This window comes from Vanellus vanellus (genome assembly GCF_965231255.1).
Source record: "Vanellus vanellus genome assembly, contig: HAP1_SCAFFOLD_2151, whole genome shotgun sequence".
NCBI classification, from domain to species: Eukaryota; Metazoa; Chordata; class Aves; order Charadriiformes; family Charadriidae; genus Vanellus; species Vanellus vanellus.
The window spans coordinates 1,887-17,130 of NW_028128539.1; the positions used below are offsets into that span (position 1 = coordinate 1,887).

Consider the following 15,244-nt stretch of genomic DNA (forward strand, 5'->3'; position numbering starts at 1 on the left):
GCACACGTGTGTAGTTCCCTCGTACCCCGTGTGGCACACGCGTGTGCTCCCCCTCCTTTTTCCGCCTGACACACGCGTGTGCTCTCCTCCCCCCCTACTGGGCACCGTTACACGCGTGTGCTCACCCCATACTGGGTCTGGCACACACGTGTGCTCCCTCCCCCATGCCCATCCTTGCACACGCGTGTGCTCCCTCCCCTGTGCTTGGCCTGCCACACGTGTGTGCTCCCCCTCCTTTTTCCGCCTGACACACGCGTGTGCTCCCTCCCCTGTGCTTGGCCTGGCACACATGTGTGCTCCCCCTCCTTTTTCCGCCTGACACACGCGTGTGCTCTCCTCCCCCTTCTCTGTGCACTGTCACACACATGTGCTCCCCCTGTGCCTGTCACACGCGTGTGCTTCCCCCCATTCCGGGTCTGGCACACACGTGTGCTCCCTCCCCCATGCCCATCCTTGCACACGCGTGTGCTCTCCCCCCCCCACTGGGCACTGGCACACGCGTGTGCTCCCCCTGTGCCGGGCACTGACACACATACGTGTTCCCTCTGTGCCCATCCTCGCACACGCGTGTGCTCCTTCCCCCGTGCTCAGCCCGGCACACGCGTGTGCTCCCCCCATGCCCATCCTGCACACGTGTGTAGTTCCCCCGTACCCCGTGTGGCACACGCGTGTGCTCCCCCTCCTTTTTCCACCTGACACACATGTGTGCCTCCCTCCCCCTGCACTGGGCACTGGCACACGCGTGTGCTCCCCCCATGCCCATCCTCGCACACGCGTGTGCTCCCTCCCCCCGTGCCCGGCCTGACACACGCGTGTGCTCTCCTCCCCCCCTACTGGGCACCGTCACACACATGTGCTCCCCCTGTGCCTGGCACACGCGTGTGCTCACCCCATACTGGGTCTGGCACACGCGTGTGTGCTCCCCCCATGCCCATCCTGCACACGTGTGTAGTTCCCCTGTACCCCGTGTGGCACACGCGTGTGCTCCCCCTCCTTTTTCCACCTGACACACGCGTGTGGTCTCATCCCCCTGCACTGGGCACCGTCACACACATGTGCTCCCCCTGTGCCTGGCACACGCGTGTGCTCACCCCATACTGGGTCTGGCACACACGTGTGTGCTCCCCCCATGCCCATCCCAGCACACGTGTGTAGTTCCCCTGTACCCCGTGTGGCACACGCGTGTGCTCCCCCTCCTTTTTCCGCCTGACACACGTGTGTGCTCCCCTCCCCCCCACTGGGCACTGGCACACGCGTGTGCTCCCCCTGTGCCGGGCACCGACACACATACGTGTTCCCCCTGTGCCCATCCTCGCACACGCGTGTGCTCCCTCCCCTGTGCTTGGCCTGCCACACGTGTGTGCTCCCCCTCCTTTTTCCGCCTGACACACGCGTGTGCTCCCTCCCCTGTGCTTGGCCTGGCACACATGTGTGCTCCCCCTCCTTTTTCCGCCTGACACACGCGTGTGCTCTCCTCCCCCTTCTCTGTGCACTGTCACACACATGTGCTCCCCCTGTGCCTGTCACACGCGTGTGCTTCCCCCCATTCCGGGTCTGGCACACACGTGTGCTCCCTCCCCCATGCCCATCCTTGCACACGCGTGTGCTCTCCCCCCCCCACTGGGCACTGGCACACGCGTGTGCTCCCCCTGTGCCGGGCACTGACACACATACGTGTTCCCTCTGTGCCCATCCTCGCACACGCGTGTGCTCCTTCCCCCGTGCTCAGCCCGGCACACGCGTGTGCTCCCCCCATGCCCATCCTGCACACGTGTGTAGTTCCCCCGTACCCCGTGTGGCACACGCGTGTGCTCCCCCTCCTTTTTCCACCTGACACACATGTGTGCCTCCCTCCCCCTGCACTGGGCACTGGCACACGCGTGTGCTCCCCCCATGCCCATCCTCGCACACGCGTGTGCTCCCTCCCCCCGTGCCCGGCCTGACACACGCGTGTGCTCTCCTCCCCCCCTACTGGGCACCGTCACACACATGTGCTCCCCCTGTGCCTGGCACACGCGTGTGCTCACCCCATACTGGGTCTGGCACACGCGTGTGTGCTCCCCCCATGCCCATCCTGCACACGTGTGTAGTTCCCCTGTACCCCGTGTGGCACACGCGTGTGCTCACCCCATACTGGGTCTGGCACACGCGTGTGCTCCCTCCCCCATGCCCATCCTTGCACACGCGTGTGCTCTCCCCCCCCCCCCCGCCGGGTCTGACACACGCGTGTGCCCCCCCCCGCCCCCCATTGCTCCGCCCCTCCGGGTCAGACACATTTATTGGGGGCCCCTGAGGCCGCCCCCCCCCCAAATTAAATACAAACCGCAGCCGCTCCCCCCCCGCAGCCCCCCCCTCCCCCCCCCCCCCCGCACTAGTGCAATCACCCCCCCCCCGGCCCGGGGACGGGGACACCCCGGGGGCACCCTGGGGACATGGGGGGGGGTGGGGGGGGTGGGGGGGTGGGGGTGTGTGTGGGGGTGTGTCCCCCCCCCCAAAATTTCGGGCGCGGGGTCAGTGCAAAGTGAGGTGCCCGCGGCGGGGGGGAGGGGGGGGCACGGGCAGTGCAGCACGCGGCGGCAGCGTGACACCGCGACCGGGTGACACCACGACCGGGTGACACCGCGACGGTGACAACACCGCGACCGGGTGACACCGCGACGGTGTGACACCGCAATTCAGTGACACCGCAATTCAGTGACACCGCACCGCGACAGGGTGACACCGCGACCGGGTGACACTGCAACAGTGTGACACCGTGACAGGGTGACACTGCAACCCGGTGACACCATGTCAGTGTGACACCGCGACAGGGTGACACCACGATTGGGTGACACAGCAACAGGGTGACACGGCAATCGGGTGACACCACAACCGGGTGACACCGCAACAGGGTGACACTGTGACAGGGTGACACCACAATGCAGTGACACTGTGACCGAGTGACACCATGACAGTGTGACACCACAACAGTGTGACACCACAACAGGGTGACACCGCAACCGGGTGACACCACAACAGGGTGACACCGCCACAAGTTGCCACCATGGCGCCTGTGTCTCCAGGTCCTGCACCGGGTGGGGGTGACAGAGCCGGCGCAGTGACGGTGTAGGCATGGTGGGGTGTTGTCCATCCCAATGGTGTCCCGGCTGTCCCTGGGGTTGGCAGTGCCAGTCACGACAGCGGTGTCACCGGCCCGGCGGTGGTGCCCCGGTGTGACAGTGCCCGGCCCGGCGGTGGTGCCCAGCGTGCAGGTTGTGCCAGCTCACGGCGGCTGTACCCGGCACAGCGGTTGTGCCCGGGCTGCTGCCGCCGCTTGGCACAGCGGTGTCCAGCGTGTTGGTGCCTGGCTCGGCGTCACCCCCTCTGCCGGTCCCAGTGGTACCCAGTCTGGTGGTGATGCTGGGAATGGTGGTACCCAGTCCGCCGGTGATGCCATGCACGGTGGTACCCAGTACAGTGGTGATGGCGCGCACGGTGGTACCCAGTCCGGTGGTGCCGGGCACAGTGGTACCCAGTCTGGTGGTGATGCTGCTACCCAGTCTGGTGGTGACACCGGGCATGGTGGTACCCAGTCCGGTGGTGATGCCACGCACGGTGGTACCCAGTCCGGTGGTGATGCGGGGCACGGTGGTACCCAGTCCGGTGGTGACTCTGGGCATGGTGGCACTGAGTCCGGTGGTGATGCCCATCCTGGTGGTACCCAGTACAATGGTGATGCTGCACGCGGTGGTACCCAGTCTGGTGGTGATGCCCATCCCAGTGGCACCCGCTCCGGTGGTGATGGCGCACACGGTGGTACCCAGTCCGGTGGTGACGCTGGGCATGGTGGTACCCAGTCTGGTGGTGATGGCGCACATGGTGGTACCCAGTCCGGTGGTGATGCTGGGCACGGTGGTACCCAGTCCGGCGGTGACGCGGGGCACGGTGGTACCCAGTATGATGGTGCTGCCCGTCCTGGCGGTGGCGATGCCCACCCCGGTGGTACCCAGTCCGGTGGCGACGCCTGTCCTGTGGTGACGGTGACGCCCATCCCGGTGGTAGTGGGACAGTCGCCGCCGGGCCCCACGGTGTCCAGCGTGGTGGCGGTGGCCGGCGCGGGGGTGGCCGGCGCGGGGGTGGCCGGCGCGGGGCGGTGCCCGCGGGGCGGTGCGGGTGACGGGCGGTGCGGGGCCCCGTCAGGCCTCCGAGGCCGCCTGAGGCTTCAGCTGCGCCTTCTCCATGGCGGTGCCATAGGGCCCCGCGCGCTTGAAGAAGCCCAACTTGGGGGGGGGGGAGACGATGGGGGGGGTCAGGGGGGACCCCCCACATCCCTGTGCCCCCCACGTCCCCCTGTGCCCCCCCATATCCCATGTCCCCCTTCACCCCCTGTGGCCCCCCATATCCCTGTGCCCCCCCATCCTCTGTGCCCCCCCATGGCCCTGTGCCCCCCACGTCCCCCTGTGCCCCCCCATATCCCATGTCTGTCCCCCCCCGTGCCCCCCATGTCCCCCGTGCCCCCCCACATCCCCTGTGCCCCCCCATATCCCATGCCCGTCCCCCCCCATGGTCCTGTGCCCCCCACATCCCCTGTGCCCCCCACATCCCCCTGTGCCCCCCACATCCCTGTGCCCCCCCCCATCCCTGTGCCCCCCATGTCCCCCTGTGCCCCCCACATCCCCTGTGCCCCCCCCATCCCTATGCCCCCCCCCGTGTCCCCCCATATCCCATGTCCCCCCTGTGGCCCTGTGTCCCCCATGTCCCCCTGTGCCCCCCATGTCCCCCTGTGCCCCCCACATCCCCTGTACCCCCCCATTCCTGTGCCCCCCACGTCCCCTGTGCCCCCCCCATCCCTATGCCCCCCCCCCGTGCCCCCCCATATCCCATGTCCCCCTTCACCCCTGTGCCCCCCCATATCCCTGTGCCCCCCCATCCTCTGTGCCCCCCACGTCCCCCTGTGCCCCCCATATCCCATGTCTGTCCCCCCCCGTGCCCCCATGTCCCCCGTGCCCCCCCACATCCCCTGTGCCCCCCCATATCCCATGCCCCCCCCCCATGGTCCTGTGCCCCCCACATCCCCTGTGCCCCCCACATCCCCCTGAGCCCCCCACATCGCTGTGCCCCCCCCCATCCCTGTGCCCCCCATGTCCCCCTGTGCCCCCCACATCCCCTGTGCCCCCCCATCCCTATGCCCCCCCCCGTGTCCCCCCATATCCCATGTCCCCCCTGTGGCCCTGTGCCCCCCATGTCCCCCTGTGCCCCCCACATCCCCCTGTGCCCCCCACATCCCTGTGCCCCCCCATCCCTGTGCCCCTCCATCCCTGTGCCCCCCATGTCCCCCTGTGCCCCCCACATCCCCTGTGCCCCCCCCCATCCCTATGCCCCCCCCGTGTCCCCCCATATCTCATGTCCCCCCTGTGGCCCTGTGCCCCCCATGTCCCCCTGTGCCCCCCCCACATCCCCTGTACCCCCCATTCCTGTGCCCCCCATGTCCCCTGTGCCCCCCCCATCCCTATGCCCCCCCCCCGTGCCCCCCCATATCCCATGTCCCCCTTCACCCCCTGTGGCCCCCCCATCCCTGTGCCCCCCATCCCGGTGCCCCCCCATATCCCATGTCCGTCCCCCCCGTGCCCCCCATGTCCCCCGTGCCCCCCCATATCCCTGTGCCCCCCCATCCTCTGTGCCCCCCCACGTCCCTGTGCCCCCCCTATATCCCATGCCCCCCCCATGTCCCTTAGCCCCCCACATCCCTGTGCCCCCCATGTCCCCCTGTGCCCCCCCCCGTGCCCCCCCATATCCCATGTCCCCCCTATGGCCCTGTGCCCCCCCACATCCCCTGTACCCCCCATTCCTGTGCCCCCCACGTCCCCTCTGCCCCCCATGTCCCCTCTGCCCCCCCATCCCCTGTGCCCCCCCCATGTCCCCCTGTGCCCCCCCATGTCCCATTTCCCCCCCTCGTCGCATGTCCCCCCCCATCCCCTGTGCCCCCCACATCCCCTGTGCACCCCCATCCCCTGTGCCCCCCCCCCACCCCTGTACCCCCCCAGCTCCCCTCCACCCTCCCATCTCCCCCCATGGTGCCCGTGTCCCCTGCACCCCCCGGCCCCAAAATGTGGGGGGGGTGTCCCCCCCCCCCCCGCGCCCCCCCGGACCCACCTTGTAGAGGCCGTAGCAGAGCAGCGCCAGCAGCAGCAGCCCCAGCAGCACCGCCAGCACCACCACCCACACCGGCACCCCCGCACTGCCCTCGGCGCGCGCCCGCTGCAGCCCCGTCACCACCTGCCGCCCACAGTGTCACCCGCAGTGTCACCCAGAGTGTCACCCACAGCGTCACCCCGCGCCCGCTGCAGCCCCGTCACCACCTGCCGCCCACAGTGTCACCCGCAGTGTCACCCGCAGTGTCACCCACAGCGTCACCCCGCGCCCACGGCAGCCCCGTCACCACCTGCCGCCCACAGTGTCACCCACAGTGTCACCCACAGTGTCACCCACAGTGTCACCCCACGCCCGCTGCAGCCCCGTCACCACCTGCCACCCACAGTGTCACCCAGAGTGTCACCCGCAGTGTCACCCACAGTGTCACCCAGAGTGTCACCCCGCGCCCACGGCGGCCCCGTCACCACCTGCCACCCATAGTATCACCCACAGTGTCACCCACAGCGTCACCCCACGCCCACGGCAGCCCCATCCCCCCATGTCACTCACAGCGTCACCCGTAGGGTCACCCACAATGTCACCCATAGTGTCACCCACAGCGTCTCCCTGTGCCCTCTGCAGCCCCGTCCCCCCCATACCACCCACAGTGTCACCCACAGTGTCACCCACAGTGTCACCCCACACCCACTGCAGCCCCGTCCCCCCCATACCACCCACAGCGTCACCCGTAGGGTCACCCACAGCATCACCCACAGTGTCACCCAGTGTCACCCAGCGCCCACTGCAGCCCCGTCCCCCCCCTGCCACCCACAGTGTCACCCGTGGGGTGTCACCCCGCGCCCCCCCGGAGCGGCGGTCACCTGCAGGCGCTGACTGGGGTAGTGTTGGGGTGGGAGGCGGTACGGCAGCCGCAGCACCCGGTACTCCGCGTCACAGCGCAGCGCCTGCGCCCGCACCTCCCGCTGCGCACCCGCCGTCAGCGCCCCTGGGACACCCGTGGGGCACCCACGGGGCACCCACGGGGCACCCACGGACACCCACGGACACCCACGGGGCGCCCATGGACACCCAGAAACACCCACGGGGCACCCACGGACACCCACTGACACTCGTGGACACCCACAGGGCACCCACTGACACCCACAAATAGCCACAGGGCACCCACGGACACCCAAGGGGCACCCACTGACACCCGTGGGGCGCCCATGGACACCCAGAAACACCCACGGGGCACCCACTGACACCCACTAACACCCACAGGGCACCCACTGACACCCGTGGGGCGCCCATGGACACCCAGAAACACCCACGGGGCACCCACGGACACCCACTGACACTCGTGGACACCCACAGGGCACCCACTGACACCCACAAATAGCCACAGGGCACCCACGGACACCCAAGGGGCACCCACTGACACCCGTGGGGCGCCCATGGACACCCAGAAACACCCACGGGGCACCCACTGACACCCACTAACACCCACAGGGCACCCACTGACACCCGTGGGGCGCCCATGGACACCCAGAAACACCCACGGGGCACCCACTGACACCCACTAACACCCACAGGGCACCCACGGACACTCACGGGGCACCCACTGACACCCACGGACACCCACGGGCACCCGTGGGACACCCATAAACACCCACGGGGCACCCACAGAACACCCACAGGGGACCGTGGGCACCTGCACCCACCACCCACTCGGGGCACTGTGGTGCCAGGGCACACACTGACCCCCCCCCCCACGGGGGACCGGGGCACCCACTGACAGCCCCCACCCACGAGTGACAAGGACACCCACCCCCTGGGGCACCAGGGCACCCACTGACCCCCCCCACGAGTGACAAGGGCACCCACTGACCCACACCCACGCGGGACCGGGGCACCCACTGACAGCCCCCACCCACGGGTGACAAGGACACCCACCCCCTGGGGGACCGGGGCACCCACTGACCCCCCCCACGGGGGACCGGGGCACCCACTGACCCCCCCACGAGTGACAAGGGCACCCACTGACCCACACCCACGCGGGACCGGGGCACTCACTGACTGCCCCCCCCCACGAGTGACATGGGCACCCACCCCCTTGGGGCACCAGGGCACCCACTGACCCCCCCCACGGGGGACCGGGGCACCCACTGACAGCCCCCCCCCACGAGTGACAGTGACACCCACCCCATGCGGCACCAGGGCACCCACTGACCCCCCCCCCCCCCCGGGAACCGGGTCACCCACTGACCCCCCCCACGAGTGACAATGGCACCCACTGACCAACACCCACGGGGGACCGGGGAACCCACTGCCCCCCCCCCCCCCCCCCCCCCCGGGAACCGGGTCACACACTCCCCCACCCCCACGGGGGACTGGAGCACCCACTGACCCCCCCCCACGGGAGACGGGGGCACCCACTGACCCCCCCCCCCCACGAGTGACACGGGCACCCACTGACCCACACCCACGGGGGACCGGGGAACCCACTGCCCCCCCCCCTCCCCCCCCCCCCCGGGAACCGGGTCACCCACTCCCCCACCCCCACGGGGGACCGGAGCACCCACTGACCCCCCCCCCACGCGTGACAAAGGCACCCCCCCCCATTATGACCCCCCCCCCCCCCCCGAGCACCGTCACCCCCTGGTGCCCCATAGAGGGGGGGGGGTGATGCTGAAGGGGTACCAGGGGCTTGTTGTGGTTGGGGGACTGGGGGGCACTGGGGGACACTGGGGGGCACTGGGGGGCAGCGGGGGGCAGCGGGGGGGCGCGGGGGGGTCTCACCTGGCGCAGGGAGGGGGCCCAGAGGCGGAAGGTGATGCGCAGACTGACGCGCTGCTGCTTCTCCAACCCCCCCAGGGGGCAGCTCAGCCGGAAGCACTCCGCCTCGGGGCACCCCTGGGGACACCCCAACCCCCCCCCCGGTGGCGTCACCCACCGCGGGGACATCCACACCCCCCCCGTACATCACCCGCCATGGGGACACCCCCCACCCCAAGTGTCACCCGCCATGGGGACACCCCCCCCCCCAAGTGTCACCCCCAGGTGTCACCCGCCTTGGGGACACCCACCACCCCAAGTGTCACCCGCCATGGGGACACCCCCCACCCCAAGTGTCACCCCCACGTCACCCGCCTTGGGGACACCCGGCACCCCAACTGTCACCCCCAGGTGTCACCCGCCTTGGGGACACCCACCACCCCAAGTGTCACCCACCTTGGGGACACCCCCCCCCCAAGTGTCACCCCCATACATCACCCACCATGGGGACACCCCACACCCCAAGTGTCACCCCCACACGTCACCCGCCTTGGGGACACCTGGCACCCCAACTGTCACCCCCAGGTGTCACCCGCCATGGGGACATCTAGCACCCCAAGTGTCACCCCCACATGCCACCCACCTTGGGGACACCCCCCCCCCCCCCAGAGTGTCACCCCCAGGTGTCACCCGCCATGGGGACACCCGGCACATGGGGCTGGACGTGGGACAGGGACGAGGGGGACATGCGGGTGGAGGGGTGACACGGGCGCAGTGACACGGGGACACTGACCAGGGTGTGGGGGGGGGTGGGGGGGCCACTGCCCCGCGTGTCCCGTGTGTCCCTCGTGCGCCTGTCCCCCGTGTCCCGGCGCTGCAGGACGTGTGTCTCCGGGCTCTGCTCCTGCGGGAGGGGACAGCTCTGGGGACAGCCCTGTCCCCCCCTCTGCCACCCAGTGCCACCCCCAACCGCCCCCTGCCACCCCCTGCCACCCACTGCCACCCGCGTCCTCTGTCCCCACCGCCTCCCAGTGCCACCCGTGTCCCCTCCCGCTGTCCCCCAGCCCTCCCAGTCCCCCTCATGTCACCCGGTGCCACCGGCCTTGGTGCCACCCGGTGCCCTCAGTCTGCCCACCACCTCCCAGTGCCCCCAGTGCTCCATCTCCCAGTGCCACCCAATGTCCCCAGCATCACCCAATGTCCCAAACACCCTCCAGTGCCCCCAGTCCCCCCCAGTGCTCCATCTCCCAGTGCCACCCAATGTCCCCAGCACCACCCAATGTCCCCAGCACCCTCCAGTCCCCCCCAGTGCTCCATCTTCCAGTGCCACCCAATGTCCCCAGCACCCCCAGTGCCCCCCAGTGCTCCATCTCCCGGTGCCACCCCATGTCCCCAGCACCCCCAGTGCCCCCCAGTGCTCCATCTCCCAGTGCCACCCCATGTCCCCAGCACCCACCAGTGCCCCCAGTCCCCCCCAGTGCTCCATCTCCCGGTGCCACCCCATGTCCCCAGCACCCCCAGTGCCACCCAGTGCTCCATCTTCCAGTGCCACCCAATGTCCCCAGTACCCTCCAGTGCCCCCAGTGCTCCATCTCCCAGTGCCACCCAATGTCCCCAGCACCCTCCAGTGCCCCCAGTCCCCCCCAGTGCTCCATCTCCCAGTGCCACCCCATGTCCCCAGCACCACCCAATGTCCCCAGCACCCTCCAGTGCCCCCCAGTGCTCCATCTCCCAGTGCCACCCCATGTCCCCAGCACCACCCAATGTCCCCAGCACCCACCAGTGCCCCCAGTGCTCCATCTCCCAGTGCCACCCCATGTCCCCAGCACCCACCAGTGCCCCCAGTCCCCCCCAGTGCTCCATCTCCCGGTGCCACCCCATGTCCCCAGCACCCACCAATGCCCCCAGTGCCCCCCAGTGCTCCATCTCCCAGTGCCACCCCATGTCCCCAGCACCCACCAGTGCCCCCAGTCCCCCCCAGTGCTCCATCTCCCGGTGCCACCCCATGTCCCCAGCACCCCCAGTGCCCCCCAGTGCTCCATCTCCCAGTGCCACCCCATGTCCCCAGCACCACCCAATGTCCCCAGCACCCACCAGTGCCCCCCAGTGCTCCATCTCCCAGTGCCACCCCATGTCCCCAGCACCCACCAGTGCCCCCAGTCCCCCCCAGTGCTCCATCTCCCGGTGCCACCCCATGTCCCCAGCACCCCCAGTCCCCCCCAGTGCTCCATCTCCCAGTGCCACCCAATGTCCCCAGCACCCTCCAGTGCCCCCAGTCCCCCCCAGTGCTCCATCTCCCGGTGCCACCCCATGTCCCCAGCACCACCTAATGTCCCAAACACCCCCCAGTCCCCCCCAGTGCTCCATCTCCCAGTGCCACCCCATGTCCACAGCACTCCCAGTGCCCCCCAGTGCTCCATCTCCCAGTGCCACCCCATGTCCCCAGCACCACCCAATGTCCCCAGCACCCACCAGTGCCCCCCAGTGCTCCATCTCCCGGTGCCACCCCATGTCCCCAGCACCACCCAATGCCCCCAGCGCCCCCGGTGCCCCATCTCCCCGTGCCCCCCACGTCCCCAGCGCCCCGGTCCCTGTCCCCGCGGGCGCACCGCCAGGCGCAGGCTGTCCAGGGGGTGGCTGGTGGTGCAGTTGCGGGGTCCGGAGTGGCCGGTGACATAGAGGAGGGGGTGACCCCGGTAGCTCAGGGGACAGCTCAGCTCCAGCGTGCCGTGGCTGATGGCACTGGGACCCTCGTTCACCACCTGATGGCAGCGGGGGGGACACGACACACATGGCAATGTGGGGGACACTCGTGGCATGGGGACATGGCACCTCCGGGGGACCCCATGGCGTGGGGACCCACAGGGCTGGGGATATGGGCACCCCTGGGGTTGGGGACACGGGGACACAGGGACACGAGGGGACACAGGGACAGGGACCTGTGGGCTCGGGGACACAGGCACCCCTGGGGTTGGGGACATGGGGACACAAGGGGACACAGGGACATGGGGGGACACAGGGACAGGGACCTGTGGGCTCGGGGGCGTGTGCATCCCTGGGGTTGGGGACATGGGCACTCCTGGGGTTGGGGACACGAGGACCCCTGGGGTTGGGGACACGGGGGTGCCCAGAGCTGTGGCACAGGGGCACCCCTGGGGTTGGGGCCATGGGGACATGGGGACACAGGGACACGGGGGGACACAGGGAGAGGGACCTGTGGGCTTGGGGACATGGGCACCCCTGGGGTTGGGGACACGGGGACACAGGGACACGAGGGGACACAGGGACAGGGACCTGTGGGCTCGGGGACACGGGCACCCCTGGGGTTGGGGACATGGGCACCGATGGGGACAGGGACGTGGGGACACACAGGGACAGAGGGACCTGTGGGATTGGGGACATGGACACCTTTAGGGTCGGGGACACGGGAACCCCTGGGTTTGGGGACATGGGGACACAGGGACATGAGGGGATACAGGGACAGGGACCTGTGGGGTTGGGGACATGGGTACGTGTGGGGTTGGGGACACGGGGACATGGGGACACAGGGACATGGGGGGACACAGGGACAGGGACCTGTGGGCTCGGGGACACGGGCACCCCTGGGGTTGGGGACACGGGCACCGATGGGGACAGGGACGTGGGGACCCACAGGGACAGAGGGACCTGTGGGATTGGGGACATGGACACCTTCAGGGTCGGGGACACGGGAACCCCTGGGGTTGGGGACACGGGGACACAGGGACATGAGGGGACACAGGGACAGGGACCTGTGGGCTCGGGGACATGGGGACCCCTGGGGTTGGGGACATGGGGACACAAGGGGACACAGGGAGAGGGACCTGTGGGGTTGGGGACATGGGGGTGCCCAGGGCTGTGGGATGGGGGCACCCCTGGGGTTGGGGACACGGGGTCCCAGTGACACGAGGGGACACAGGGACAGGGACCTGTGGGCTCGGGGACACGGGCACCCCTGGGGTTGGGGACATGGGCACCGATGGGGACAGGGACGTGGGGACCCACAGGGACAGAGGGACCTGTGGGATTGGGGACATGGACACCTTCAGGGTAGGGGACACGGGAACCCCTGGGGTTGGGGACACGGGGACACAGGGACATGAGGGGACACAGGGACAGGGACCTGTGGGCTCGGGGACATGGGGACCCCTGGGGTTGGGGACATGGGGACACAAGGGGACACAGGGAGAGGGACCTGTGGGGTTGGGGACATGGGGGTGCCCAGGGCTGTGGGATGGGGGCACCCCTGGGGTTGGGGACACGGGGTCCCAGTGACACGAGGGGACACAGGGACAGGGACCTGTGGGCTCGGGGACACGGGCACCCCTGGGGTTGGGGACATGGGCACCGATGGGGACAGGGACGTGGGGACCCACAGGGACAGAGGGACCTGTGGGATTGGGGACATGGACACCTTCAGGGTAGGGGACACGGGAACCCCTGGGGTTGGGGACATGGAGACACAGGGACATGAGGGGATACAGGGACAGGGACCTGTGGGCTCGGGGACATGGGGACCCCTGGGGTTGGGGACATGGGGACACAAGGGGACACAGGGACATGGGGGGACACAGGGACAGGGACCTGTGGGCTCGGGGGCGTGTGCATCCCTGGGGTTGGGGACATGGGCACTCCTGGGGTTGGGGACACGGGAACCCCTGGGGTTGGGGACATGGGGACACAGGGACATGAGGGGACACAGGGACAGGGACCTGTGGGGTTGGGGACACGGGTACATGTGGGGTTGGGGACACGGGGGTGCCCAGGGCTGTGGGACGGGGGCACCCCTGGGGTTGGGGACATGGGGACACAGGGACACGGGGGGACACAGGGAGAGGGACCTGTGGGCTTGGGGACATGGGGACCCCTGGGGTTGGGGACATGGGGACACAGGGACATGGGGTCCCAGTGACACAAGGGGACACAGTGACACGAGGGGACACAGGGACACGAGGGGACAGAGGGACAGGGACCCCTGGGGTTGGGGACATGGGGACACAGGGACACAGGGACACGAGGGGACACAGGGACAGGGATCTGTGGGGTTGGGGACACGGGTACATGTGGGGTTGGGGACACGGGGGTGCCCAGAGCTGTGGGACGGGGGCACCCCTGGGGTTGGGGACACGGGGTCCCAGTGACACGAGGGGACACAGGGACAGGGACCCCTGGGGTTGGGGACATGGGGACACAAGGGGACACAGGGACATGGGGGGACACAGGGACCTGTGGGCTCGGGGGCGTGTGCATCCCTGGGGTTGGGGACATGGGGACACAGGGACACGGGGGGACACAGGGACAGGGACCTGTGGGCTCGGGGACATGGGCACCCCTGGGGTTGGGGACATGGGGACACGGGGACACAGGGACACAGGGACACGGGGACAGGGACCTGTTGGGTTGGGGTCATGGGTACGTGTGGGGTTGGGGACACAGGGACACGAGGGGACACAGGGAGAGGGACCTGTGGGGTTGGGGACATGGGTACGTGTGGGGTTGGGGACATGGGGACACGAGGGGACACAGGGACAGGGATCTGTGGGGTTGGGGACACGGGTACATGTGGGGTTGGGGACACGGGGGTGCCCAGGGCTGTGGGACGGGGGCACCCCTGGGGTTGGGGACACGGGGTCCCAGTGACACGAGGGGACAGAGGGACAGGGACCCCTGGGGTTGGGGACCCGGGGGGGGGGAGGGGACACAGCACCCCCCACCTCATAGACGTGCTCCACGGGCGGCCCCACATCCTGCAGCCGCTGCGGCGGCCGCTGGGGCCACCGGTGCCCCTCGGGGACAACGACGACGTCGGGTCGTGACACCCTTTTGGGGGGGGGGGGCGCGACAGAGAGAGAGAGGGGGGGGGAGGGGGGGGGTCAGACAGGGCTCAGCACCCCGTGTGTGTCCCCGTCCCCCCCCGGGTCACGCGTGGCACTCACCCGAAGGCGGAGAGGCGGGTGACCGCCCGCACCTCCAGCGCCACTGTCACCACTTCACTCTGCGAGTTGTTGGCGTTCTTGCTGCCGGCGCAGGGGGGGGGTCACGGGGGGGGCACCCCCCCCACACACCCCCCCGGGTGTGTCCCCCCCCCCCTCCTTCCCCCCCGGGCTGTAGCAGCTGCCCGCCCCCCCAAACCTGAGCCCCCCCCCCAGTGGGGACCCTCCCCAAGTCCATATGGGACACCTCTTTTTTCCCACCCCCCCAAAATTTTGGGACACCCCCCCCCCCCCCCGAAGGTTCCCCAGATGGGGTGTCACAGGCTGGACACCCCCCCAGGGTGAACCTGAGTGGGCCCCCCCCAAACCTGAGACCCCCCCCCAGTGGGACCCCTCCCCAAAGTCCA

General features: G+C 69.5%; 2 protein-coding genes across 2 annotated transcripts; both read right to left on the minus strand.

Moving 5' to 3' along the window:
• Positions 1–2,260: 2,260 nt before the first annotated feature.
• On the minus strand, positions 2,261–4,173 carry LOC309684280 (uncharacterized protein). Its single transcript, XM_082500210.1, has 2 exons — positions 3,623–4,173; positions 2,261–3,589 (listed from the first exon to the last, which is right to left on the minus strand). The coding sequence occupies exons 1-2, from the start codon at positions 3,855–3,857 to the stop codon at positions 3,186–3,188; spliced, it is 639 nt and encodes a 212-aa protein (XP_082356336.1). The 5' UTR covers positions 3,858–4,173; the 3' UTR covers positions 2,261–3,185.
• On the minus strand, positions 2,261–14,921 carry LOC309684279 (integrin alpha-5-like; the record flags this gene model as incomplete). Its single annotated transcript, XM_082500209.1, has 8 exons — positions 2,261–4,259; positions 6,133–6,255; positions 6,993–7,094; positions 8,911–9,024; positions 9,680–9,790; positions 11,496–11,648; positions 14,619–14,724; positions 14,841–14,921. Coding segments are annotated over 8 exons (874 nt in total), but the record flags the coding sequence as incomplete, so codon positions are not given.
• Positions 14,922–15,244: the final 323 nt, after the last annotated feature.

Coding starts and splice junctions, on each gene's coding strand:
- LOC309684280 (XM_082500210.1), bottom strand. CDS start 3,857: ATGTGCGCCATCACCACCAGACTGGGTACCACCATGCCCAGCGTCACC. Junction 3,590..3,622: donor CGGACTGGGTACCACCGTGC/CCCGCATCACCA, acceptor GTACCACCGTGC/GTGGCATCACCACCGGACTG.